This window comes from Plutella xylostella, chromosome 31 (genome assembly GCF_932276165.1).
Source record: "Plutella xylostella chromosome 31, ilPluXylo3.1, whole genome shotgun sequence".
In the NCBI taxonomy this organism is placed as follows: Eukaryota; Metazoa; Arthropoda; class Insecta; order Lepidoptera; family Plutellidae; genus Plutella; species Plutella xylostella.
In genome coordinates, this window is record NC_064011.1 from 2898353 (window position 1) to 2923323 (window position 24971).

General features: G+C 38.9%; 1 protein-coding gene across 1 annotated transcript in view; it reads left to right on the forward strand.

The window, feature by feature from the left end:
- The window catches only part of LOC105392640 (ryanodine receptor), a 170963-nt gene that overhangs the window by 90229 nt on the left and 55763 nt on the right, over positions 1–24971 (forward strand). The window contains exons 66-81 of the mRNA XM_048632203.1: positions 987–1118; positions 3810–3939; positions 4302–4450; positions 5821–5969; positions 6316–6478; positions 6893–7085; positions 7855–7932; positions 8276–8399; positions 8781–8874; positions 10179–10316; positions 11579–11596; positions 12143–12299; positions 14850–15175; positions 15941–16095; positions 21605–21782; positions 23033–23168. Coding sequence (XP_048488160.1) covers positions 987–1118; positions 3810–3939; positions 4302–4450; positions 5821–5969; positions 6316–6478; positions 6893–7085; positions 7855–7932; positions 8276–8399; positions 8781–8874; positions 10179–10316; positions 11579–11596; positions 12143–12299; positions 14850–15175; positions 15941–16095; positions 21605–21782; positions 23033–23168 — 2320 coding nt within the window. The remainder of the gene's footprint in view (positions 1–986; positions 1119–3809; positions 3940–4301; positions 4451–5820; positions 5970–6315; positions 6479–6892; positions 7086–7854; positions 7933–8275; positions 8400–8780; positions 8875–10178; positions 10317–11578; positions 11597–12142; positions 12300–14849; positions 15176–15940; positions 16096–21604; positions 21783–23032; positions 23169–24971) is intronic.

Consider the following 24971-nt stretch of genomic DNA (forward strand, 5'->3'; position numbering starts at 1 on the left):
TTTATTTATATCAATTGTTGAGGGTTCGTATACAGAGTGAAAATAATCTGAAAACATATTACAGACAGTATTAGGATCACTTGAGGAATGGCCGTCATATTTCATTGTGGAAGGTATACCTGACTTATTTCGACGATTAGCTATATAAGTCCAGAAATGTTTGACATTTGCTGAGATACTACTTTCCACCGATTCAATATAGGTAGTGAAACATTTGTCGCACTCAGACTTAAATCGTTTACGATATAATGAGAAGGCTTGGTAGTCACAGAGATTTCCGTATGTCTTCCACTTAATCCATGCTTTGTTTTTATCATTAAATATGTGTATTAATGCAGGAGAAAACCATACAGGAAACCGAGATGACTTGGATTTGCTCAGGGGGGTGTGAGTTTTTATTATGCCATAAATTTTATCATAAAATATATCTAAAGCGTCTTCAGCTGATGCCTGGCCAAGTAATCCATGCCAATCTTATCAAATTTAGGTCCCTGTTAATAAGATCGAATTTTGCACGATGAAAATTATATTTAGGTACTGCGCGTTTCTTCATAGGTTTGTTGTCTACATCAAGGGCGATTATATTGTAAAATGGTGGATGTAAAGGGTCAATTTTGCTAAGTTCTGGGGAGGCTGGTAACGATTCATTTAAAATTATATTAGATATTAATAAATCCAGTATTCTACCATCTGCTACCAAACTACACTGTACGTTTGTAGGTTTCGAGCCCTATTGCCGTTTAGGAATGAGTACTTGAGATACCCATCTAGAATATAATATATATTATGTAGTCTGTAGTAGAAAATAATTTCATGAAGCCACATGCCAGAATTTTAAAACCCTAATTAGTTCTTATCCAAACATTATCACTACAGCCCTACATAAAATAGGCAGCCTTATCGCTAAGAGCGATCTCTTACAGGCAACCTCCAATGTTCCAACATCTTGTATAATACCATTAATAACTAACCATATTTGTCCACAGTTCAGCCACCCGCTCCCCGAGTCAGACGAGGATGAAGACTACATCGACACTGGGGCGGCCATCTTGAATTTCTACTGCACACTGGTTGACTTGCTGGGACGATGCGCGCCGGATGCCTCTGTTATTGCTCTTGTGAGTGCATGATTGTTTTTATCAGCTAATAATGTGGCTCTGATGGATATTGGCCTCTCCTAGGGATCATAACGAGACGCTGCTCTCTGCCTTCCTTATCTAACTAATCTGTCAAATGTCCATCTGGATTGATGTCCAATTCATGGTCTCCGATCTTTCCACTTGAGATTTTTTTAGACTTGATTTTTAGTCGGACTTTAGGCTGATATTCTCGGCCTACTGTCATTTCAGCTTGAATATTTTAATATTTATTATTATTAAATCATTTATTGCAGATTGTAAGTCCATAAAAAGTTAGTTACATAAATTTCTTAAAATATAAATATTAGTAAGACAGGTACATAAAACAAAGAACAACAAACAAATATTAAATGACTAAAACAAGGTAAAAAACAACATAGGTAGAAACTTAAAATTAAACATGCAAGGCCACCCAGTGCTGCCATATCGGGGAATCATAACGATTGCAGAGTGTGTTCAGAATACTGTTGGAGCTGCATCGGATACGCTGCATCATGGATGCTGCTCTCTTGCGCAGTATCGCGTGGAAGCCGTCCGTGCGGGAGTCGGCGAACATCGCTGACGCGCTTTAGAACCTGGGGAGCCGCAACAGTATTCTGAACGAGTTGTTGTATTGCACGCGCAGGGCGCTGTAAGCTTTCTGTGTGTACTTCACCCACAGGCTACAGGTGTAAAATGTTTGGCAGTATGCCTTGAAGAGTGACACTTTGACTTCTCTGTTACACCGAGCAAACCTGCGAGCTACCATATTACATCTAACTGACAGCGCCCTACGCTCCCTCTCTATGTCTGCATCGTCATGAAGATCCTCGTTCACCAGGTGACCGAGATATCTAAATTCTGTGACTCTCTTCATTGTGCAGCCACACAATGTTACGGGCGGTACAGATGTAGGACTTCGTCGTCCCGCCCGGAACACCAGCAGCTCACTCTTTCTTACATTATATTGTAACCCGTGACTTTCAGCATATTTTTCACAAATGCACAGGAGCTTTCTGAGAGCACTTATTGATGGGCTCAGCAACACCATGTCGTCCGCGTAACTTATGTTGTTGATCATAAGACCGTCTATAGAGCATCCAGACGTGGTGTTACTGAGCTCAACAATCAGTTGATCAATATAAATATTAAAAAGTGCAGGCGAGCTCAAACCTCCTTGTCTTACTCCACATTTCAGTATGTACTCATCTGAATACGTATTGGCCCACTTAACTACGTTGGATTGGTTAGAGTACCAATATCTAAAAATATTAATCACCTCAGATGGTAATTTCAGCTCCTGCAACTTCAACCATAGCTTATCATATGACACTAAGTCAAAGGCCTTTGACAGGTCCAGGAATGCCGCATAGACTGGAGTGCGTCTGTCCGTGTAGTACCTAACGGTATGCTTGAGCGCACATATTGCACTCTCTGTGGACAACCCGGGTCTGAAGTCAAACTGCGCGTCATGTAACTTCACCCGTCCACTGAGCTGCCGCTCAAGCAAACCGTCAAGTACCTTCGAAACTACTGTAGCTAGTGATATAGGACGATAATTACTTTTATCAGCTAGGTCGCCTGTTTTGTTTTTTACAATAGGAATCACTACGGTTTTCATTAATTGTTCCGGTAGATATCCGTGTCTTATACATATATTGAAAAACATGGCCAGCACTCTGTTCACATGCACTCCAGCGTGCTGCAGGTGCTCGATGCTCAGGTCGTCATGCCCCGGTGACTTGCCTCGCCTCATGTTTTTAATAACCGTCTCAACATCTTTACCTGAGATCTTTAGCAGAGGTTTAGCTTGACTTTCCTCAACATCGAGCACTGGCTGACTACGCAAAGCAGGAGGATCCAACTTAAAATGATACATAAACAGATTTGCAATGTCACGAGGATCATTGATGCCCTGTATGCTCACGGGTAAACCGGGACTTGGGCTCAACCTATTTGTCTTTTTCCAAAAGGTACGGAAATCTTTTTTTTGGTGGTGAGAGGCTAAAATATCCATCTGAATTTGTTCTTTATTAGCTTTACAAAACTTCAGTTTTTGTTTAAAGACTCTTTTAGACTCTACCATGGCATTATATATTAGACCTGATGATGGTTTTCCGTTCAACAGCCAGATCTGAAACCTCGCCGGGCTTCCCCGTGTGCATCTTTGACATGTTTATTCCATCCCGTTACGTAGCCACCCCTCCTGGACCCACCCTGCTCATGAGTGGCTATGGATGCCTCGGTTAGAGCAGTGATAATATTTTTGTACAGATTATCTATAAATGTTTTATGACTAGCGTTATTACACAAATTATCACAACAGTTTCTCAATTCTACAGGAAAGTCTAATTGTCGTAAACTATCAGTGCACAATCTATTATATTTTTCTATTTGAGCAGCAGTCCTTTCCCCCCACCTCACTATTTATGCCCATAACATTCCGCTAACTATAGTTTCCCATTAAATTAACTCATTTCTGATGCGTACTTTCAAAAATACTTTAAATCGACTTCGCTTTTTCTTGACGCGCTTTTCTTTTTTAACCCCTCACATCCCGAAAAATTTGAGACAGTTATAATCTATTGTGTCTGGTTTTCCAATGGGTCGCCGGGACGTGAGCGGTCAAAGATCTGTCTAGAAACTCCTCATGCTAATAACACGGACTTACCCCCCAACATTCTCTCCCAGGGCAAGAACGAGTCGCTCCGCGCGCGCGCCATCCTGCGCTCGCTGGTGCCGCTCGAGGATCTACAGGGTGTTCTGAGTCTGCGGTTCACGCTGAACAACCCCGCCATGGGGGAGGAGAGGCCTAAGTCTGGTAGGTGTTTTGTTATAGTTAGTATGTGATTAGTATTAAGTCAAGTTGTTTAAATTATAGTTAGTTTTACTTGCTTTACTTCATGTTGTGTCGCGAAATGTTTTTCCCCCATATCAGCTAAATACCATACTTGGAAAAAGTTTAATCGTCAACGATATAACATAACGCTTGTCCTCATCATCATCATTAAATCACTATCATCCTCACATTTGCTATCAACTTCGATTACGTCATAAATATATGTCATTCCCTCTAGCTTTGAGATGGCCGAGAGTATTTTTAAATTGCCAAAAAAGTAATCTCTACTATTATTGCATTACGCCACCGCTCGCATTCGCTCTAAACCCCATCTTTTCCCTCAGACATGCCATCAGGCCTGATCCCGGGGCACAAGCAGAGCATAGTTCTGTTCCTTGAGCGAGTCTACGGCATCGAGACTCAGGAGCTGTTCTACCGACTGCTGGAGGAGGCTTTCTTGCCTGATTTGAGGGCCGCCACCATGCTAGATAGGGTAAGCATTAAATTACTAACTAATAACTGGCAATACATAATAGCAAAACATCCAAAAACTCGCTAGCGGCCTCTCCGGGCGTTGCCATTAAATACGCTTACTTATATTTCATGCCACACTTGTCCTTTGGTAGGCGCATCTAGGCACCCGTCAATACAGAACAACTTTCAGTATGGGACCTAGCTGGAATTAGCAAAAGATTCTGCTGCATTCTTCCATGCATTCTGGTTACGTGGGCATTTTCGGAAGAAATTCCGCTCATTAGGTATACAGGTGCGTGGTTTCTTGTGAGCTAGCTACATGCTATAGTGCTAGCTAGTTCTGTTCCTGGAACGAGTCTACGGCATCGAGACTCAGGAGCTGTTCTACAGACTGCTGGAGGAGGCTTTCTTGCCTGATTTGAGAGCAGCCACCATGCTAGATAGGGTAAGTGGTGAAATGATTAACTAATAACTGGCAATACATAACAGCAAAACATCCAAAAACTCGTTAGCGGTCTAGGCGCATCTAGGCACCCGTCAACACAGAGCAACTTTCAGTATAGGAACTAGACAGAAATACAAAAGATTCTGCTGTTCCATACATTCTGGATAAGTGGATATTTTCGGATGAAATTCTGCTCTGTAGGTAGGTATAGCTATAGGTGTTTGTCCATTGTTTATTGTGAGCTATTCACATGCTATAAGGCTAGCTAGTTCTGTTCCTGGAGCGAGTCTACGGTATCGAGACTCAGGAGCTGTTCTACCGACTGCTGGAGGAGGCTTTCTTGCCTGATTTGAGGGCCGCCACCATGTTGGATAGGGTAAGCAATTAATGATTCACTAATAACTGCGAGCTGCAATCGGACTCTACAGCTATGGAAAAAGATCCGCCGCATCTCTCACCTCCAACAGCGCACAAACCTCTTCCCAATGAATAAACTGAGGCCTGACTCATCTGATCAAGATGTCGGTCGTAGCCAATGATGATGATGGAAATAAATAACATCAGAACGTCAAAATAGACACGCTAGTGCTAATAGGTCTCTTTTCTCACGCCGAGCGATGACTAAACATTTACAGCCGATTCTATGTTGAACAGAGTAAGTTAATATTCTCATTAATATTGCGACCAAACTAGCTAAATCATGAAACGCGTCGAGACCACGCAATAGAGAATTGATGCATGCAAATGCTACAAATGTGGACCCAGCTTAACTCCCCCGAGGCGGGACTTGCGTCTGAGAGCATCGAGGGATCTAATAGCCCGAGGGAGAGCGATACCTTCATATCGTTTTCTTTCTTCAACGTACTGCAAAGCAAAAGCAAAAGCCAACGTTATCAAAACATTCTAGTGACTCCACTCTTTCAAACACCACAATTTTATTCCAGAACGACGGCTGCGAATCGGACATGGCTCTCTCGATGAATCGATACATCGGCAACTCGATTCTGCCCCTACTGATCAAACACGCCAACTTCTACAACGAAGCCGAGAACTATGGCAGCCTGTTGGACGCCACTCTGCACACTGTTTATAGGTAAGGAGAATAGTTGCTTTAGTTAAAACGATTAATTTATTACATATATATTTCTAGTTAGGATTTCTGAATGTTATTTTTGATATAATTAAAAAAAAAATGACAGCAATCTGAGCAAGTTACTTTAATGAACCAATGATAAAATAAGATTAGAATCGCGTCCTTGTCGTAACAGACGAATGGCGGCTGAGCGGCATAGCGCGCACCAATGGCGTTGCGCTATTTTGACACATACCGCCCTCGCTTCACCCTTCACCTGTTATAGGACCTAAAAAAGTGTCATCTCTTCTAGTTGCATCCCAATTTTATATTCTCTCTACCTCTAATCTCTACATTTCTTCTACAGGCTCTCCAAAAACCGCATGTTAACCAAGGGTCAACGTGAGGCGGTGTCAGACTTCCTGGTAGCCTTGACTTCTGCCATGCAACCTTCCATGTTGCTGAAACTGCTGAGGAAACTCACGGTTGACGTGTCGAAGCTGAGCGAGTATACTACTGTCGCTTTACGGGTGAGTTCTTTACCACTAGAGCTGGTCTAGGGTTTATCACCGTGGTGACAAGATTCGTTAGTCAAAATAGCGTCAGTCGCTGATTACCGAGGGTTCGCCGGAAGATGTAATTTATTTGCACAATGGATGTTATCATCATCATCAGTCTGTGATCGTGTATTGCCTTTAAAGGGTTTCCTTTGGTGATTCTTGAATAAAAAGCACTATCATCTATGACGTCATAGGCGGATTCAGTCCTATGACGTCACGCGCTCGCGGCTGGTACTGGCAAGCGTTTTTTGAACTGCTACAGTTAAATCGCTGTATCTTCGTCATTTCTTGTCCGATTTGGATATTTCTTTCACCTTAAGTCATGGTTTTTTTACTGCCATCGATCTACATACTTACTGATCCTCATTCCCAATCTATCCACAGCTGCTAACCCTCCACTACGAGCGCTGCGCAAAATACTACGGCAGTACAGGGGGCCAGGGCGTGTACGGAGCCTCCTCCGACGAGGAGAAGCGACTCACCATGATGCTGTTCAGCAACATCTTCGACTCCCTGTCCAAGATGGACTACGAGCCGGAGCTGTTTGGGAAGGCGTTGCCGTGTTTGATTGCTATAGGTGAGTTAATTTACTAGACAAACTGGTCAATCTGACCAACAAACTGGTCAATCTGGTCAACATTGTTCGATATAACTCATACACGTACATATAGTCATCTGGTCAATCTGGTAAACAAACTGGTCAATCTGGTCAATAAACTGGTCAATCTGATCAACATTGGTCTACATGACTCACACAGCTACATATAGACACAGCGGAGGCCTAGGTCCAGTGTCGCCAAGTACTGCGGCAGCACGGGCGGCCAGGGCGTGTACGGAGCCTCCTCCGACGAGGAGAAGCGACTCACCATGATGCTGTTCAGCAACATCTTCGACTCCCTGTCCAAGATGGACTACGAGCCGGAGCTGTTTGGGAAGGCGTTGCCGTGTCTTATTGCTATTGGTAAGTGGGTAGCTGATGAATCTGGTCAATAAGTCGGATAATGTGGTCATTTAACTGGTGATTTACCAGTTTAATTACTACATTCTACTATACGGTCAATCTAGTCAACAAACTGGTACAATGCAATGGTAAGTGGTTAATTTTGTTAATAGATTAGAGCAACTGGTTACTCAGAGTAAGAAACTGGTAAATCTGATTAACAAACCGATATCACCAGCATAGTAGATTATCTGGTCAATAAACTTTCTAATATGGTAAATTCACTGGACACTGATGTAGGTACTGTGTCCCATGCCCTGAACCATATTAAGGTTACCATTACTCTACTCATTCTTATCAATATTTGATAAGTGTCATGTTTATTTACTATTTTTGTTTATTTCAGGTTGCGCGCTGCCGCCTGACTACTCTCTTTCCAAGAACTACGATGATGAGTTCTACGGAAAAGAACAGCAGACTACAGGTTAGTATTATTATACTTAGATCAAATGCAGTAATAAAGAAATTCAGAAGACAATTATTGTAACTAATAACTATTTTTTTCTATGATATCTTTCACCTTACTGCCATTTTCAATAACTCAATCTATCGATAGCTGACAGCTACTTTCATACGATGTTGACAGAGTGCAACTTTTTATGTGTCAAATCGTATGATACTGTGAGAACTGCGATTCCAATTTTATTAATGCGCTATGGATGGAGGATATTGTGATACAATTTTGCATCCATTTTCGACTTTTGTGGGGTTAATATATCTTCTTTCTTTGGTGATGATAACGATGATGATGATGACATTATCCACAGGCGGTCCAGACAACCCTCAGTACAACCCACAACCCATCAACACGTCTTCAGTGGCTTTGAACAACGACCTCAACACTATTGTGCAGAAGTTCTCTGAACACTACCACGACGCTTGGGCTTCCAGGTCAGTGTTTATGTTGATGACTTGGTATTACAAACGTAGACTAAAATAATAATATAGTACTGGTTTAGGACGGGTTATAGTGCTGTAGGTGTATCACAAGTCAACTCAAGTCGCTAGCGTAATTCGATTGCAATTTGTATGACATCTTGATCAGCGCCCCTGTCGGTAAATAACGTAAGAAACTAGTAAAACGCGTGCAAATTCCAGTGACTTTTTTATAGAATTTGTATCGGCTTAAGTCAGCAACACTGGTGATCACACTGCAGAGCATACAGACATATGTTCACGACTGTTATCCCTGAAGGGGTAGTCAGAGGTGACTCGCTTTTCGCTGTATCACCCATTTTGCAACACCCTATATAATATTTTTTTTTTTTGCAGGAAAATCGAGAACAGCTGGGTGTACGGTGAGAACTGGTCCGACAGCCAGAAGGCTCACCCGCGGCTGAAGCCCTACAACATGCTCAATGATTACGTAAGCACCATTTGATACAGAAATGAGTCTATCATCATCATCAGCCTATATGGAAATCTACTGGAAATAGGCAGAGGCGAGCCTAAGGAGCGTATCAACACTCTCTCTTAAGCCTTTTTCATTGAAACACTTTGATTTGATTTTTTTCATCCTAACTAATATTATAAATGCGAAAGTAACTGTGTCTGTCTGTCTGTCTGTCTGTCTGTCTGTCTGTTACTCTTTCACGCCAAAACTACTGAACGGATTTGAATGAAATTTGGTATACATATGGTCTAGACCCTGGGAAAGAACATAGGCTACTTTTTATCCCGGAATTCCCACGGGAAAACTTTTTAAGGCGAAGCGAAGCGCGCGAGAACAGCTAGTAATCTATACGGGATGGCATCATTGTTCTTCAGGTAAATTCTTCCCGTGCCTACTTGTGGCATATAGCTATGTTCCTGAGTCGGAAACGGTTCATGCACAGTTGCTTAAACCTCTATACAGGGTTATTGGCAAGTAGACCTGATCCCTTCAGGTGGTGATAGAGGAAAGCATTTCCAGTAGATTGAACCCAATAATGCATTATCCGAAACTTTACCATTTCTAAGATATTTAAGGTTTTTTTAATTTTTTGCCAAAATTTTATGCTTAAAACCGAAAATAAAAACAACTATCCATATTTCAAAATTATTTTTTGTTGTTTTGCATAAGTAACACCTTAATAAACTAATTAAAATAATCAAATGTGCATTATTCGTCTTAAATTAGACAAAATACCTCAAAATAGTTAAACATTTAAAAAAATTATTCTTAACGCAAAAACAAATAAATTAAATTAAAAAAGAATTTTATATGACTTTTTTTGTGCACTTCAGCTTAAAAACATGGTGAACTAATAAGCTTTCAAACAAGATAATACAATATCAAATCAATTAAAGTATCACCAAGATATGGCCAAAACAACAAATCTTAGAAATGGTTAAGTTTAGGATAACGCATTTTGGATCGACTGGAAATGCCTTCCTCTATCATCTCCTGAAAGGATCAGGTCTACTTACCAATAACCCTGTATATACCTATTATGAATTCTCATTCGCCCATTCTCTATATTATGAATTATTCTTATTCGTTCAGCGAACGTTTTATCCACAAACTTCGTACAAATTTGAGGGCAAAACGTTCGTTGGACGACAAATTCATTAATCTTTCGCTTTACTACAAATACCTACAATTTGAAAATGAAAAAATATTTAAAAAAAAAAAATTAAAGATTAACTTTATTTTAATTAACTTTACTTGCATAAATTTACCCCTAACAGGAGAAAGAGCGCTACAAAGAGCCTGTCCGTGAGTCTCTGAAGGCCCTCCTCGCCATCGGCTGGTCCGTCGAGCACTCTGAAGTGGACATTCCGTCCACTAATCGTAGCTCCATGAGGCGGCAGAGCAAGAGTGGAGGGGTGAGTTTTGTGTGGATATAGTTTGATGCATATATAGGTACCACAGTTTGTGTGTTATAGGATGGTGTGGGTAACATCTATCTGATAGGAACATTATACTATGCAATTAAATTCTTCTATAGCGGTAGCTTTGAAACTGAAAGGAGATGAGATGAGAGCGATAGAATAGCAGAGAAGTCCTTCTTTTTAGCCCAATGATGAAAGTGTTATAAGCATGCATAACATGCAGCTCATGTAGTCGTCATTGTGTTGAAACAAATGACTTGTCAAGTAAATGCGTTGTTTATTTCTGCCAGAACGGAAAAGCGCCAAGTTCTTGTACTCGGACTACTTTTTATGCTTTTTATTTCCGAAACAACAATATTATAGGCACATTCGTAACATAGTTATAGTTGTTTTTTTTCACATACTGTAGATAATAGCGTATGTATTACTGTAACATGCAATCAGGAGGAAGAAGTACAAATAGAAGTGTCAGACACAGCCACGGTACAGTTTTTACCCCCTTGATGTGTTTCTTGCATGAGTGTCGTAGGTATTGGTGCGCTATTCAGAACAAATCTGCGATTATAATACGATAAGAGGGAATTCATGACCAATGAAAAAACAGTTGTAGAATCGCTAATTTGCCCTGAATAGCCGACCTGATCCACCCAAAATCTACACCCTGTATTTCTTATACGTTTGCTCAAACCACCCGAATGTTTGCTCTATTTTATACATATATTACATAATTGAGCATGAAGAAACACAAATATTTTAATCTCATGTTTTCATTGAACCCTTCTGTTTCCCTGTAAAGATTGCACTTGTATCCTATTGTGTTAATAAAGTATCCCCACCAACTTTAATACTACAAACTACCTTCTCCACCGTTTATGAACCTTATGTGATTACCTAAGTTACGTGGTAACTAGTGTACTTAACTACTCCGTGCGTTGGCGGTATTGTAAAACGTTTGATGTCTCTATAATCAGAAGGGCTAGCACGGCTCCGTCGCCTCAAGAGCGAGCGCAATGGAGAACTTTTGTTGCACGGCTTAATTGCGGCCCGTGCTAGCCCTTGAGATATTAAATTGTGTTGCTCCGCTCTCTGTTACATTCCGTATTGCTGCCATAATTTCATGTACACACATATTATGTACTTAATTTCAACACCTACACTTAACGTTTTACAATATTCGTTTTGACCCTATGACTGTTGTGTATATGTATGTATATGTTGATGTGTGGTCTGTTTCCATATCCCCGCCCGCCGCATAGCGCCCTGTGGACGTCGTGGTAAGTGCATTTCGTGTTAATAATTACCTTAAATCCATATAATTATGGAAATATTATACTTACCCTATTCCAATTTCTCCAGTCCAACCCACTTTTTTGACCCCAAATATTTTTAATACATCACTAACTTATAAACTACAGATATTTCTCTACACGTAGACACATAAGTATCATTTATTTTCTTACTCTTATAGTTATTTCATGCTTAAATAGTTATTCATTATGATGGCGCCAGAAAAAAAGGTTCAGTATCAGTATAATGCTAATCGGTGCTTTTATCAGTTCGTTATCGAATTTTAAGAAATGTTTCTATAATTAAATTAGTACATCGTCAACCTACATTTCATAGATAAAATTCTACCCGGTACCTATAGATATTAGCCCGTCATACTCGTATCAGTACGTCTAATGCAGCTTTTGAGTATCTGTCATGTTTGCAGAAGACAGAAGAAAACTAAAACCTTTTTCTTGTTCTTAAATAGCAAAATCCAGTTTGTCCTTGTATCTTTTCGCACTATACTTAAACCGTTGCTAACCCCTTCACAGACGGACTCAGCAACACCCTTCAACTACAACCCTCACCCAGTGGACATGACGAACCTCACTCTCTCGAGAGAGATGCAGAACATGGCTGAGAGGTTGGCTGAGAACGCTCACGACATCTGGGCGAAGAAGAAGAAGGAGGAACTTACGGTTAATGGCGGTGAGTGAGGGTGATGGCATTAGGTTTGCTTATAGCTGCGTACAGACCGGCCCAACGAACGCCCAACGAATGCCCAACGAACGCCTAAAGATGGATATTTATCTTACATAATACAGGGCAGATTGCAGCAACGAAGGTCAACGAAATCCAAATAATTTACTCAATTTACAGGTGGACCAAAGAGTGGGTAAGTAATACGAGGTATAAAAACGCATGGTATAACATTCACAAGGTATACGCCCATATGATATAAATTTATTAAGTATAACGATCACTGTGCATAACAAACGAAAGGCATAATTAATAAATACATAATTTCGTAAAGAATAACGTTCAAGAAGTATAATTTCAATTGATATAACGATTAAAATGCATAACGTTCAAAATATATAACGTTTATAACATATATTCTACAACGGATATAATTATCATAATGTATAATGCACAAATAGTATAAAAGATTATCATATCATATTTTCATTATTATTGACGTTATGTAGGGGGAACGCTCCGCTCCGCTTTGGTTTCGACGAACATGTGCACCTAACACGCTCCTCCTTGCTTTGCTCGTCGTTAGGTTAACCTATCTTTAGGTTTTGGTACTAAGGGTTTTCACACCGTTATTATTATTGAAGCTGTGTTGGGAGACGCTCCGCTCCGCTTCGCTGCGCTCCGCTTTGGTTTCGACGAACATTTGCACCTAACATGCTCCTCCTCGCTTTGCTCGTCGTCGCACCTATCTTTAGGTTTTGGTGCTAGGGGGTTTGACGGTGTTGGGTAATTAATGTTATATGTTAGGTATTATGTTTTATGAACTTTATACTAAATGATAGTATATATTTTAACCGATATACGTAATGTATGTTATACGAATTGATATTAGTCCTTGTGAGTGTTAGTTATTTTGATATTATATGAAATGTACGTTATACCAATTGAATCTTATGCCTTATGAATGAAAATATAGATTTTGTTGTTATACGTAACGTTCATTATACAGGGTTATTGGTAAGTAGACCGGATCCTTTCAGGAGGTGATAGAAGAAGGCATTTCCAGTCGATTGAACCCAATAATGCATTATCCTAAACTTAACCATTTCTAAGATATTTAATATTTAAGGTTTTTTAATTTTTTTGCCAAAATTTTATGCTTAAAACCAAAAATAAAAAAAATCAATCATATTTCAATATTTTTTTTGGTTGTTTTGCATAAGTAACACCTTAATAAAGTAATTAAAATAATCAAATGTGCATTATTCGACTTAAATTAGACATAATACCTCAAAATAGTTAAACATTTTGAAAAAATATTCAAAACGCAAAAACTAATAAATTAAATTAAAAAAGATTTTCATATGACATTTTTTGTGCACTTTAGCTTAAAAACATGGTCAACTAATAAGCTTTCAAACAAGATAATTGAATACCAAATCGATTAAGGTATCACCAAGATATGGCCAAAACAACCAGCACAGACGGACAAAATTCAACAGGAAAACTAACAAAATTAGCGCAATTTAAAGGTAAAAAGTGTGATTGTTTTCAGTCCTGTTGACTTTAGTATGGAAACCCCTGCTGAGTTTTCTCCGCTTTCTCTGGTTGTTTTGGCCATATCTTGGTGATACCTTAATCGATTTGGTATTCAATTATCTTGTTTGAAAGCTTATTAGTTGACTATGTTTTTAAGCTAAAGTGCACAAAAAAATGTCATATGAAAATCTTTTTTAATTTAATTTATTAGTTTTTGCGTTTTGAATATTTTTTCAAAATGTTTAACTATTTTGAGGTATTATGTCTAATTTAAGTCGAATAATGCACATATGATTATTTTAATTACTTTATTAAGGTGTTACTTATGCAAAACAACCAAAAAAATTATTGAAATATGATTGATTTTTTTTTATTTTTGGTTTAAGCATAAAATTTTGGCAAAAAAATTAAAAAACCTTAAATATTAAATATCTTAGAAATGGTAAAGTTTAGGATAATGCATTATTGGGTTCAATCGACTGGAAATGCCTTCCTCTATCACCTCCTGAAAGGATCCGGTCTACTTACCAATAACCCTGTTTGTTGTGAACGTTATTAATGTGAAATTATACATTTCGTTTTTATACGTCGCAATACGCACCCCCAAAGAGTGCCCGAGAAAGACTCCTAAAATTTATCTATTTGACATGCGGGTATATTTTTGAGATGTTAGATTATTTTGGGTAGATCCGTAGAAGATGGATAGAGTAGTGGTTGGTGCTGGAAGGTATTTCCATCCGAGTTAGTAGAGTGATAAATATTTGTTCTGTGTAGACTTGGATATGCCTAAAATATGCGATTTGAAGATGTGATGATGAGGTCATAGCTTGAAACTAATCTAATGAGAGCGAAAAGTTTGTTTAGAAACGTATTTCTACATTATTACATTATTGATTACATTACATTACATTATTACATTACGGAAAGGATCCTACCTGCTTAGGTATATTAAAAATACATGTGTATAACCGTATAACCCATAAAAACACTATAAAACTCCCTTTCTTCATCTTTCCACAGGCGGCATCCACCCTCAACTAGTGCCCTACGACTTACTAACCGACAAAGAAAAGAAGAAAGATCGAGAACGATCTCAAGAGTTCCTCAAATACCTTCAATACCAAGGCTACAAGCTACACAGACCCAGCAAGGCCACACAAAGCGAAACAGAACAGACCGCTACGGGGGTAGCAATAGAGTTGAGATTCGCGTATTCGTTGCTGGAGAAGTTGATACAGTATATCGATAGAGCGACGATTAATATGAAGATGCTGAAACCGTCTACGACTTTCAGTCGCAGGTCCAGTTTTAAGACTAGCACGAGGGATATTAAGTTCTTCTCTAAGGTATGTATGTCTGTTAGAATAGATACCTAGTATGCGTTTAATAGCTATGGTAAGGCATAAATAATCCTATTGGGATATAGGCCTTATAATATGCCAGCTATCGTCAACATAAACTTGTAAATTTTCCTGTACAGAAAAGTCCACACCGTAATTTGTTATTTTTGTCTATCTTCTTTCTATTTATCTTTTCAAAAATACGTCAATGGCAGTAATGATATAGCAATATATACACATAACATTACATTCTGACATTCCTCAATACTCTAGCTCCAAATTATATTTTTACAAGCATCACAAAGCGGAAAGAAAACACTTGAAAAAGGTATAACATTCACGCTTAGCGTGCGAATGAATCAGAAGCTTGGCTCGTAAATATCATGCAATGAGAAAGTAAATTCCATTTTAAAGAAACAAAATTCATAATTGCATCTTTCTTGTTATGATCGATTGCATTACAGTGCCATCTATGTGTCACTAGCAACAACTTTATAACTACGTCAACTTTGAATTAGCAACCAATCACATAATGTTTCCATACATTTCACAAGACTCACTCTTCACAACATTAACGCAATCTCACAAACCACATCTAGAACCTCACCCACATTATTATGTCAAAGGAAACAATGCATCAATTTAGTATTGCAACGCCATCTATTATCACCAAATGTGAACCTTTCCCAACAACCACAAAAGCCATCGCAACGCCATCTATTGTCTTCAAATGTCAACCTTTTGCCAAATATGTTTTACATAACATTCCAGGTGGTCTTACCTTTGATGGAGAAATATTTCTCTACTCATCGCAACTACTTCATAGCGGTGGCGACGGCCACGAACAATGTCGGCGCGGCTAGTTTGAAGGAGAAAGAAATGGTGGCTGCTTTGTTTTGTAAACTGGCCAGTTTATTGAGATCTCGGTGAGTAAGAAAAATACATATTAGGTATTTAACTTTACAGTTACAGTTGTTCAGTCATCATCATCATTATCATCAGCCGTCTATCGCCGACTGTTGGGTATAGGCCTCCTTATAACCTCACCCTTTGTTTTCTTGTTCTTAGTGTACGGAATTAGAATATCTAACTTTTTCCGTCTTCTAAAGCGCGATTCCTAATAACAGACCATTGAACCTGTAATGTTCTTAGCATGTCAGTAGCAAACACTGGATAATTGACAATGATAAAGGTTTGTCACCGTGGTGAAAGGATCAGACAGTCATTATTCTTAGTGCGTCTGGGTAAACTCTCTAGTTTTAATAATCAATCAATCATTCAATCGATGAATCAATATCATATTATATAAATTATAATATAGGATCAAACGAACTTCTCAAGTGAAGTTCGATCATTATTATATGAGTCGCTTCATTCGAAGATATAATATTAATTAACCATGTAGTAACCTAAGCCTACAAGGCGACTTCGCACGATTTAAGAGATAGTCAATTGACTTTTTACCAACTGACAGATGTCAGGCAACTTCACTCCCATCCGTTTCCCTTCGGTCCCTTCCGCTTACGGACTTCATTCTTTAGAGATTTATTCAAAACTTTCTGCACTATGGGGGACATGGGAGGGTGGGTTATTATATCTTCGAATGAAGCGACTCATATAATAATGATCGAACTTCACTTGAGAAGTTCGTTTGATCCTATATTATATTTCGTCGCTTCATTCTCGATATAATATTAATTAACCATGTAGACTTTCAGAGAAGAAAGTTTTGTGTTGGGTAGATCTACTTACTTAAGGAAGATTTTAAAATAAAATATCAGACCAGAATGATTTGTATAGTTTTATTTTATAATCATACATAATCATCTTAATAGCTTACAATCAACCGATTCAACATATCATGTTCTACACATACAATCAACTAGGTGAGCCTATTTAAAACTTAAATCATTTAGGTAAACAGACTGATTCTGCAAAATTACGTTCATCTAATGTGATTCTATTATAAAAGCGGGCAAAGGTGTTAGATGAATTTGTCCACCCAGCAGTCTTTCTTATTATATCAATACTGACACCAGCGGCATGGGCCGCTGAAGTCGACGCGTGCCTAGTACTGTGTGCTGTGAATTTTGTTACGTCAACTCCGCTGTCCGCCAATACCTTTTTAATCCACCTACTAATGGACTGGGATGTAGCAGGTTTATATGGTTTTTTGTATGTTAAAATCAGCCTACCAAGGTTTTCGGTACGAAGAGTTTCAGTAACGGAAATATAATCTTTTAAAGTAGTGGCCGGGCAGATGGAAATATTGTCCATGAAAAAAGGTAGGTAAAGGACGGGTTGCTCCCGTCCCACCGCTGATGTCTTTATTATATCTGTAATTCCGATCTTTACCCCATTTTGGTTTATAACTATATTTTCGAGCCTAATGAGAGAGAGCGTTTGAACTCGGTGGGCTGTACAGATTGCTAACAAGACGACTAGCTTTTCGGTTATTTTTTCTAAACTGAGATCGTCATTTGGATACCAATTAGATACGAAGTTTAAAACTTGCTGTGGATCCCAGGTATATGTGTACTTAGGTCGACTTGGTTTCAATCTGTACGCGCCTTTGAGCAATCTTTTCACGTCCTCGTCCGATCCGATTTTACCATCTAAAATCAGGGAGAGGGCGGACCGATGACTGTTTAGCGAGCCATATGAACATCCGGAGTTAAATTGTTGGGTCAAAAACGATAGCATAGCACTTTTGGTTGCTTTAAAAGTGTCGATATTATTAGTCATACAATAATGCCACCAGAGCTTATACGTTACATTATATTGTTTTAGGGTGTTACTGGATAGTGACGATAACATCAAGTTTAACGTTTCTGGTGGACAGCCACGTTGGATGTAGGCTTTCCGCAAAGTTTCGCTGCACCCAGGGTAAGCTTCGCGTGCAGACGGTGGTGTTCCCTGGAATTAGATTGTACTAGATCCTTACTAGGTTCAAAGTAAACTATTCTGGATATTAACAAATCATGTAGCAGCGGAAACCAGGGCTGAGATGGCCAATTAGGGAAAATAATAATACCTGTTGCATTATCATCAATAATTTTTCTCAGGCATTTCATTATAAGTGAAAATGGGGGAAATAGATAAAAATATTGATTGCCCCAGTTTACAGTGAAAGCATCCACCGCCACCGCATCGGGATCTGGCTTCCAGGAGATGAATCTGTCGCATTTGGCATTGCAGCGAGACGCAAATAAATCAATTTGAGGCATACCAAAGTGAAGGACTACAGTTTTGAATGCTTTATCTGATAACTCCCACTCCGTATCTGGATTAACAATTCGGGAGTCAAAGTCAGCGATGTTATTTTTTGAATTGACATAAGATGCAAATAACCATAAATTTCGTGTCTCGCACCACTGCCAAATGGATCGAGATAAATCGCTAAGGTGCTGAAACTGTATACCACCCATACGGTTCACGTAGCTAATAGCGGTAGTATTATCTACCCGCAGGAGTATTGAGCAGTTGGTTTCATTATTTATAAAACTTTTGAGACCTAGGAATACGGCAAGGAGCTCTAAGTAATTTATGTGGTTGGACTTTTCAGATGGCTTCCATCTGCCATGAACACGTCTATCGCCACACACAGCCCCCCAGCCAGTGCCTGAAGCATCGGTGTAAATTTCATATTTGTATCCTGGATGTCTCGTAGGACAATGTGCGTTGGGTATGGTTTTCAACCACCAACGTAAGTCATCCAGAATGATGAGTGATGGTTTAAATTTTGCGTCATAGTCGTCATTGTTTATTAATGCCAAATATTTTTGCCTTTCAAGTTTTTTCGTATATAATAAACCATATTTAACAGCGGGGCAGGAAGCTACTAATATACCTATAAGTTGAGCAAATTCTCTAATTAAGCACTGTGGAAGATCTAAAAACCTTTTAACCATTTCGACAATACGGTGGCGTTTATCAATAGGCAATGACAGTGTTAAATTTTTGCTGTTAAAGACAAAACCGAGGAATTTAAGTTCTTGAGTTGGTTTTAATGAGCTTTTTTCAAAGTTAATAACAAAACCTAGGTTTTTTAATAATTTTATAGTTTCGTTTACGTTATATGAACATTCATTGTAAGTGTCACCGACACACAAAATATCATCGAGATATATGACCGACTTGAGACCCCGTCTGCGTAAATCCGATACTACTTCTTTCATAACTTTTGTAAATACCCACGGAGCTACAGAGAGGCCGTATGGAATAGCTGTAAACTCGTATGTAATATTTTTACTTGAGTTTGGGTGTCTATATTGAAATCGTAAGTATTTTCTGTCAAGCGAATTTACTGGGACTAATAGGTAGGCTTCTTTTAAATCGATAGAAGCCATATAACCATTTTTCGGAATCAATTTGGATGCTGTACGGTAATCTTCCATTTTGAAGTGGTGGGTAGGTATAAACATATTCAACGGTTTTAGGTTTAAGATAAAACGTTTCAATCCATTCGATTTTGGAGCCAAAAAAATTTTGGAAATGAATTGGTCCTTGACTGGCTCACATACAGAGATGGCCCCTAGATTTATAAGGTTTTGTATGGCATTTTCCATTTCAAGTTGCTCAATTGATGTTAAATTATTTTCTGGTATTAAGTATTGTTTTACTTTTTTACAGAATGGAATCTTGTAGCCGTCTCTAATCCAGTCAAGCACTAATGCATTAGAAGTAACCTTATTCCAATTATGATAAAAGTGGCTTATTCTACCCGCATGTACCTGGACTATTGGTTCGAAGCTCGGGGTCTGTAGTAGGAGGAGGTCGCTGGTTTGTACGTTTGAGCCGCATTGTACGGTCGGCGACTGCTCTGCATCGTCTTCTTGCCGCCTCTCGCCCCCCCCCTGTTCGACGAGTACCGAGGAGGAGCTGTCCAGTTTCCCGAGTACGTTGGTCGAACAACAGGTGTTTGCATATGCGTTGAAGACGAAGGCTTTGGATTCGGCGCTGTAACTTTCTTTATTTGAATGCCCTGTTTCTCTATTGCTTTAGCAGCCTTAATTTTTTCAGATAATTTGTTGCCAAATATCGTCTCATCACGCTCAGCATCCTGAATGACATGTAGGAATGATCGGTCAAGTCCTGGTGTTATAAGTTTTATTCGTGACTGCGTATTCATATGATGCAGGTCAGAGAGGATTCGACAGGCATTGCTTAGATGCTTTATAGCAGTAGATGTGTCCTGTCCTTTTAATAGAACTTCCATAGCTCTGTTTATAGCTGTTATGCCGGAACCCAATTGTTGTTGGGGCACCGTCAAATTTTTATCGCGGTTCCTTGGCATGTCCTGTATTGCATGAAATATTTCAGCATTAAGTGTCGGTGCTTGCAAAAGCCGACAATTATCGGGTATATTATACTCTTTTAATAGTTTTTCTTTTGGTTCCTTAGATAAACCTTTTTTAAGCAACGGAAGCCATAAATTTGCGAGATTATCGAGTATTTTCTCTCCATAGGCTGGGGTATCATCTGTTGCTTCACCCAATGCTGATAGAAGTTGTGGATCTAACGGCTCTACGGGTGGAGCGACCTCTTCGGGATCATTTGTTGGATCAGTAGCGTTGTGAGTGTCATCTAACGTCTCGACCTCGGTAGTATTTTCTATCGAGTCGTACTGTGGAGCATCGTCTAATTCGATGTTGGCCATCGTCCTCTCAGGTGATAAATTAGTACCATTTTGGGCTGGCGTATGGTTTTCCACTAAAAATAATGAAAAATAAAAATTATTAAAATTTGAGGGTACTTTGTAAATTTTCGCAGGGCAACGTGTATCTAATTAAGATTACACGTATTTTCTGCTAATGAATCGTTGAGGACTCGCAGTCCACTCCGATGTATATTTTCATTGTTGATGACTCGCAGTCAACCCCAATGTAATCCAAAATTAAATTTAATCACACTTAAATATTTAAGAAATTGCTTACCTTCGCTATCCGAAGAAGACGAATCGCTTAAAACTCTTATTCGTCGACGTTCAAGTTTTCTTATTTTATTTTTGTATTTCTCGATCTTTTTATCTGCGCTGCGCTTAGGCATTTTTTATTTTATACGTTGGTAGAAATAATCCAAGCGCAGCAATCGAGACGCGTGCGCTTCGTCGCCTCGCACGAAAAGGAATGAAGTCCGTAAGCGGAAGGGACCGAAGGGAAACGGATGGGAGTGAAGTTGCCTGACATCTGTCAGTTGGTAAAAAGTCAATTGACTATCTCTTAAATCGTGCGAAGTCGCCTTGTAGGCTTAGGTTACTACATGGTTAATTAATATTATATCGAGAATGAAGCGACGAAATATAATGCAGAATGAAGGTGCTGCGCACAATCCTGCGAGGAATATTGTAGTATCCTTAAGCTTGTCTTTTTCTTATGTATTATTACCTATAAATAAATAAATAATAAAAAAATACATATATATTTTCCCCCCCAGCCTCACAGCCTTCGGCCCCGACGTCCGCATCACAGTCCGCTGCCTCCAAGTCCTCGTCAAGGGCATCGACGCCAAGTCGCTGGTGAAGAACTGCCCCGAGTTCATCCGCACGTCCATGCTCACGTTCTTCAACAACGTCGCCGACGACCTGGGACACACCATACACTATTTGCAGGACGTGAGTCGACTATTTACCCTACTTTTATTACGTGAGTCGACAATTTACACTACTTGCAGGACGTGAGTCGACAATTTACACTACTTGCAGGACGTGAGTCGACAATTTACACTACTTGCAGGACGACAGTCGACAGTTTACACTACTTGCAGGACGTGAGTCGACAATTTACACTAGTTGCAGGACGTGAGTGGCTTAGACTAAAGATAGTCATCATCACGACCCATTACGTCCCCACTGCTGGGGCACGGGTCTCCTTCCAATGAAGGAAGGGTTTAGGCCTAGTCCACCACGCTAGCCAAGTGCGGGTTGGTGGACCCCAACACAAGCAAGCTTGTGCTGAGAGAGTTGTCGGGTAAGTGGGCAATCCGACTGTCAGATGATTTCAAGCCGCCCGAACGCCTCTGACTAGGCTTAACGACTGCTGCCGAAGCAGCAACCGGGACCCACGGCTTAACGTGCCGTCCGAAGCACGGAAGCGTCCAGAAAAGCACCACTTGAAATTGGTCACCCATCCAATGGCTGACCGTGTCAGTTGTTGCTTAACCTCAGCGATCAGTTACGATCACTGAGGCCCGCTCGACTACGGACGCTTCGTAGCACTAAAGCACTAAAGATAGTACTGTTTTAGAATCGATTGTAGTAAGTACAGAGTTTTCATACAAATCAGTAGTTTAAAGCCAGCAATGAGTGAGTGAATCTGTCCACTATTCATAGAAGACCTGCACTTCGTCTATTTATTATTAATTGTCGCTCTTAAATACAAAGCTACGATATTTCAATGTTTACACTGCTTGACATTGTATGAGTCAAATTATACACATATCTATGAGAAATACAGCAACAATAGTGTAGAGTAGAGGATATATAACAATGTTAAGGTTAAGTTAACAACGAAGCATTTTCTTTATTTTTTAAATTATATAACTTAATTTAATTTAATTTTAGATGTAGGTATGTATTCTTATATTGGTCTGTTTCTTTGTGTTTATGTATGTGTAACTCCAAGAAGACAAATTTATATTGTATTTTATTATCTACTAGTGAAAACTTGTAATTGGCTCTCTGTTGTCTATTATTTATAAGTGTTTTTGTCAAAATAGCTGTAAGTTTTCCATTTAAAATAAAATAAATAAAAATAAATAAAAATAAATAAAAATAAATAAATATTTTAAAGATAATAGGAAAGATATACAGGATTTGAACCACCCCCTTTCTACCTCCACTAAACCCCCCTCTCCCCTCCCCAGGGCAAGTACTCTCACCTGCGCGGCACGCACCTCAAGACATCCACGTCACTGGGCTACATCAACGGAGTCATCATGCCGGTTCTGACGGCCATGTTCGACCATCTGGCCAATTGCGAGTATGGGGCGGATTTGTTGCGTAAGTAACGGTTGTGAATATATTGTTTGATGTTTTAATCTGTCAGCAGCCGCCGCACGGGTCGGTTATCGAAGTTGATAAACTCGTTAAATGCGCGTTCCATCAACCAATTTAGTATTTGTGGTCAATCGGGATATAGTGACGTTTTCGTACGTCGATAATGAACCCGTGTTGCGGCCGCAGGTGCCAGGCCTTATTACAAAATTTCTGTTAATTTTTAGTCTACAAATGACAATAGATCCAACAATAACACGTAAGTCCATAATACCGACACATAAAAGAGTCTCAACATAGTGCGTCTCTTGAATCTATCAACGAGCCCTTTGTAAATTAAAGGATAAGAGGTAAAACTAATATCGTCTAGTAAAAGTAACTATAATTAATTTACTGTCACAAATGTATTTAGGTACATAATTAAAAGAAGAAGTAATTATTTATCAGAACCAGCACTACCCGAATCCGATTCATTATCGTAATCATCCGATTCACTATCGTAATCATCCGATTCACTATCGTAATCATCCGATTCAGACTTATTGGAACCATCCGATTCAGAGTTATCTGAATCATCAGATTCGTCTTTACCTGATTTACCGCCACAACTAAAAGCAAAAATATGGCTACATTGTGTCTTACAATGATCGTACAATTTTTCCTTTTGTGCTGCATCCGTTATCCCATTTTCAAGCATAGACTTTTCGCAAGCGTCACTGCATTTTGCTGTCTTTATATTGGCACATTCTTTCTCCAAGTTCTGTAGATTACTTTCCCTGAGTATTTTTACTTCTTTGTTAACTGGAGCTGTTCTTAGTAATGTTTCTAGTAGTTTATTTCTTTTCGTCTGCAATGGAATCTGAAAAGAGATAAATTGAACGTGATTGAATTAGAAACAATTGAATGCAAAATATAACAGTTTCAAATTTTAAATAATTTGCGTATTTTTTAAAAAGCATTAGGTACTGTACCTTTTTATATTTTGTTACTTCTTCGACCAAACGAGGTTCTATGTTTGTATCAGCATTCCGTAATTTATATAAACTTTCTACTATAATTGGTTGTGTCTCTATATTCTTCAATGATCTTTTATTAAGAATTGTCCTTTTAGCGTCCATTTGTATTATATTTAGGAGGTCATCGAGGAAAACTTCCTGTACTGCGTTTTTAACGTGCTGATCGTTAACTTTTTCGTGTTTTTTGTTGTGATCCTTTATTTGCTCAGATGATAACTTATATACTTTCCGAATATAATTTGGTTTTTTAGTCACCCATCCTTCTTTTTTTCTTGATGGTGCTATGAAATAGTTGATTGTGATACTAGTGCTGAACATAGTGATATATTGGTGATTTCGTTCGAGTAAGAATAGAATATTTTGTGCATTATTAAGTTTAGGGATACAATACATACAATAAACCTTCATGACATGCAGTGAAGTGCAAACGAATGACTGAAATCACTATTCCGACCTAAGTAGTATAGTAATAGTAACACATTTTGATAGAAAAAAGGTAAATAAATTCATAAGTTACCTTCTTTATATCCGCGGGTATGTGTTTCTGCAATATAGATTATATTATTTACAATGTCAGGGGTTATATCCATCTCTTGTTAAGTGTACTGATAGAATTCTCTTCTGCATAGTACCTATATTGCCATGTCTTGATCGTTGAGTAAGTATCGCTAAGCAAGAATAGTTTTGATTGTTCTTGTCAACGAATTATTACAAAGAATTACTGAAAGGGGTTACAGGTATCCTTTGATGTCTCCGTTAGTGGGACTGCCTTTGTTTATGAGTTCATTTATTA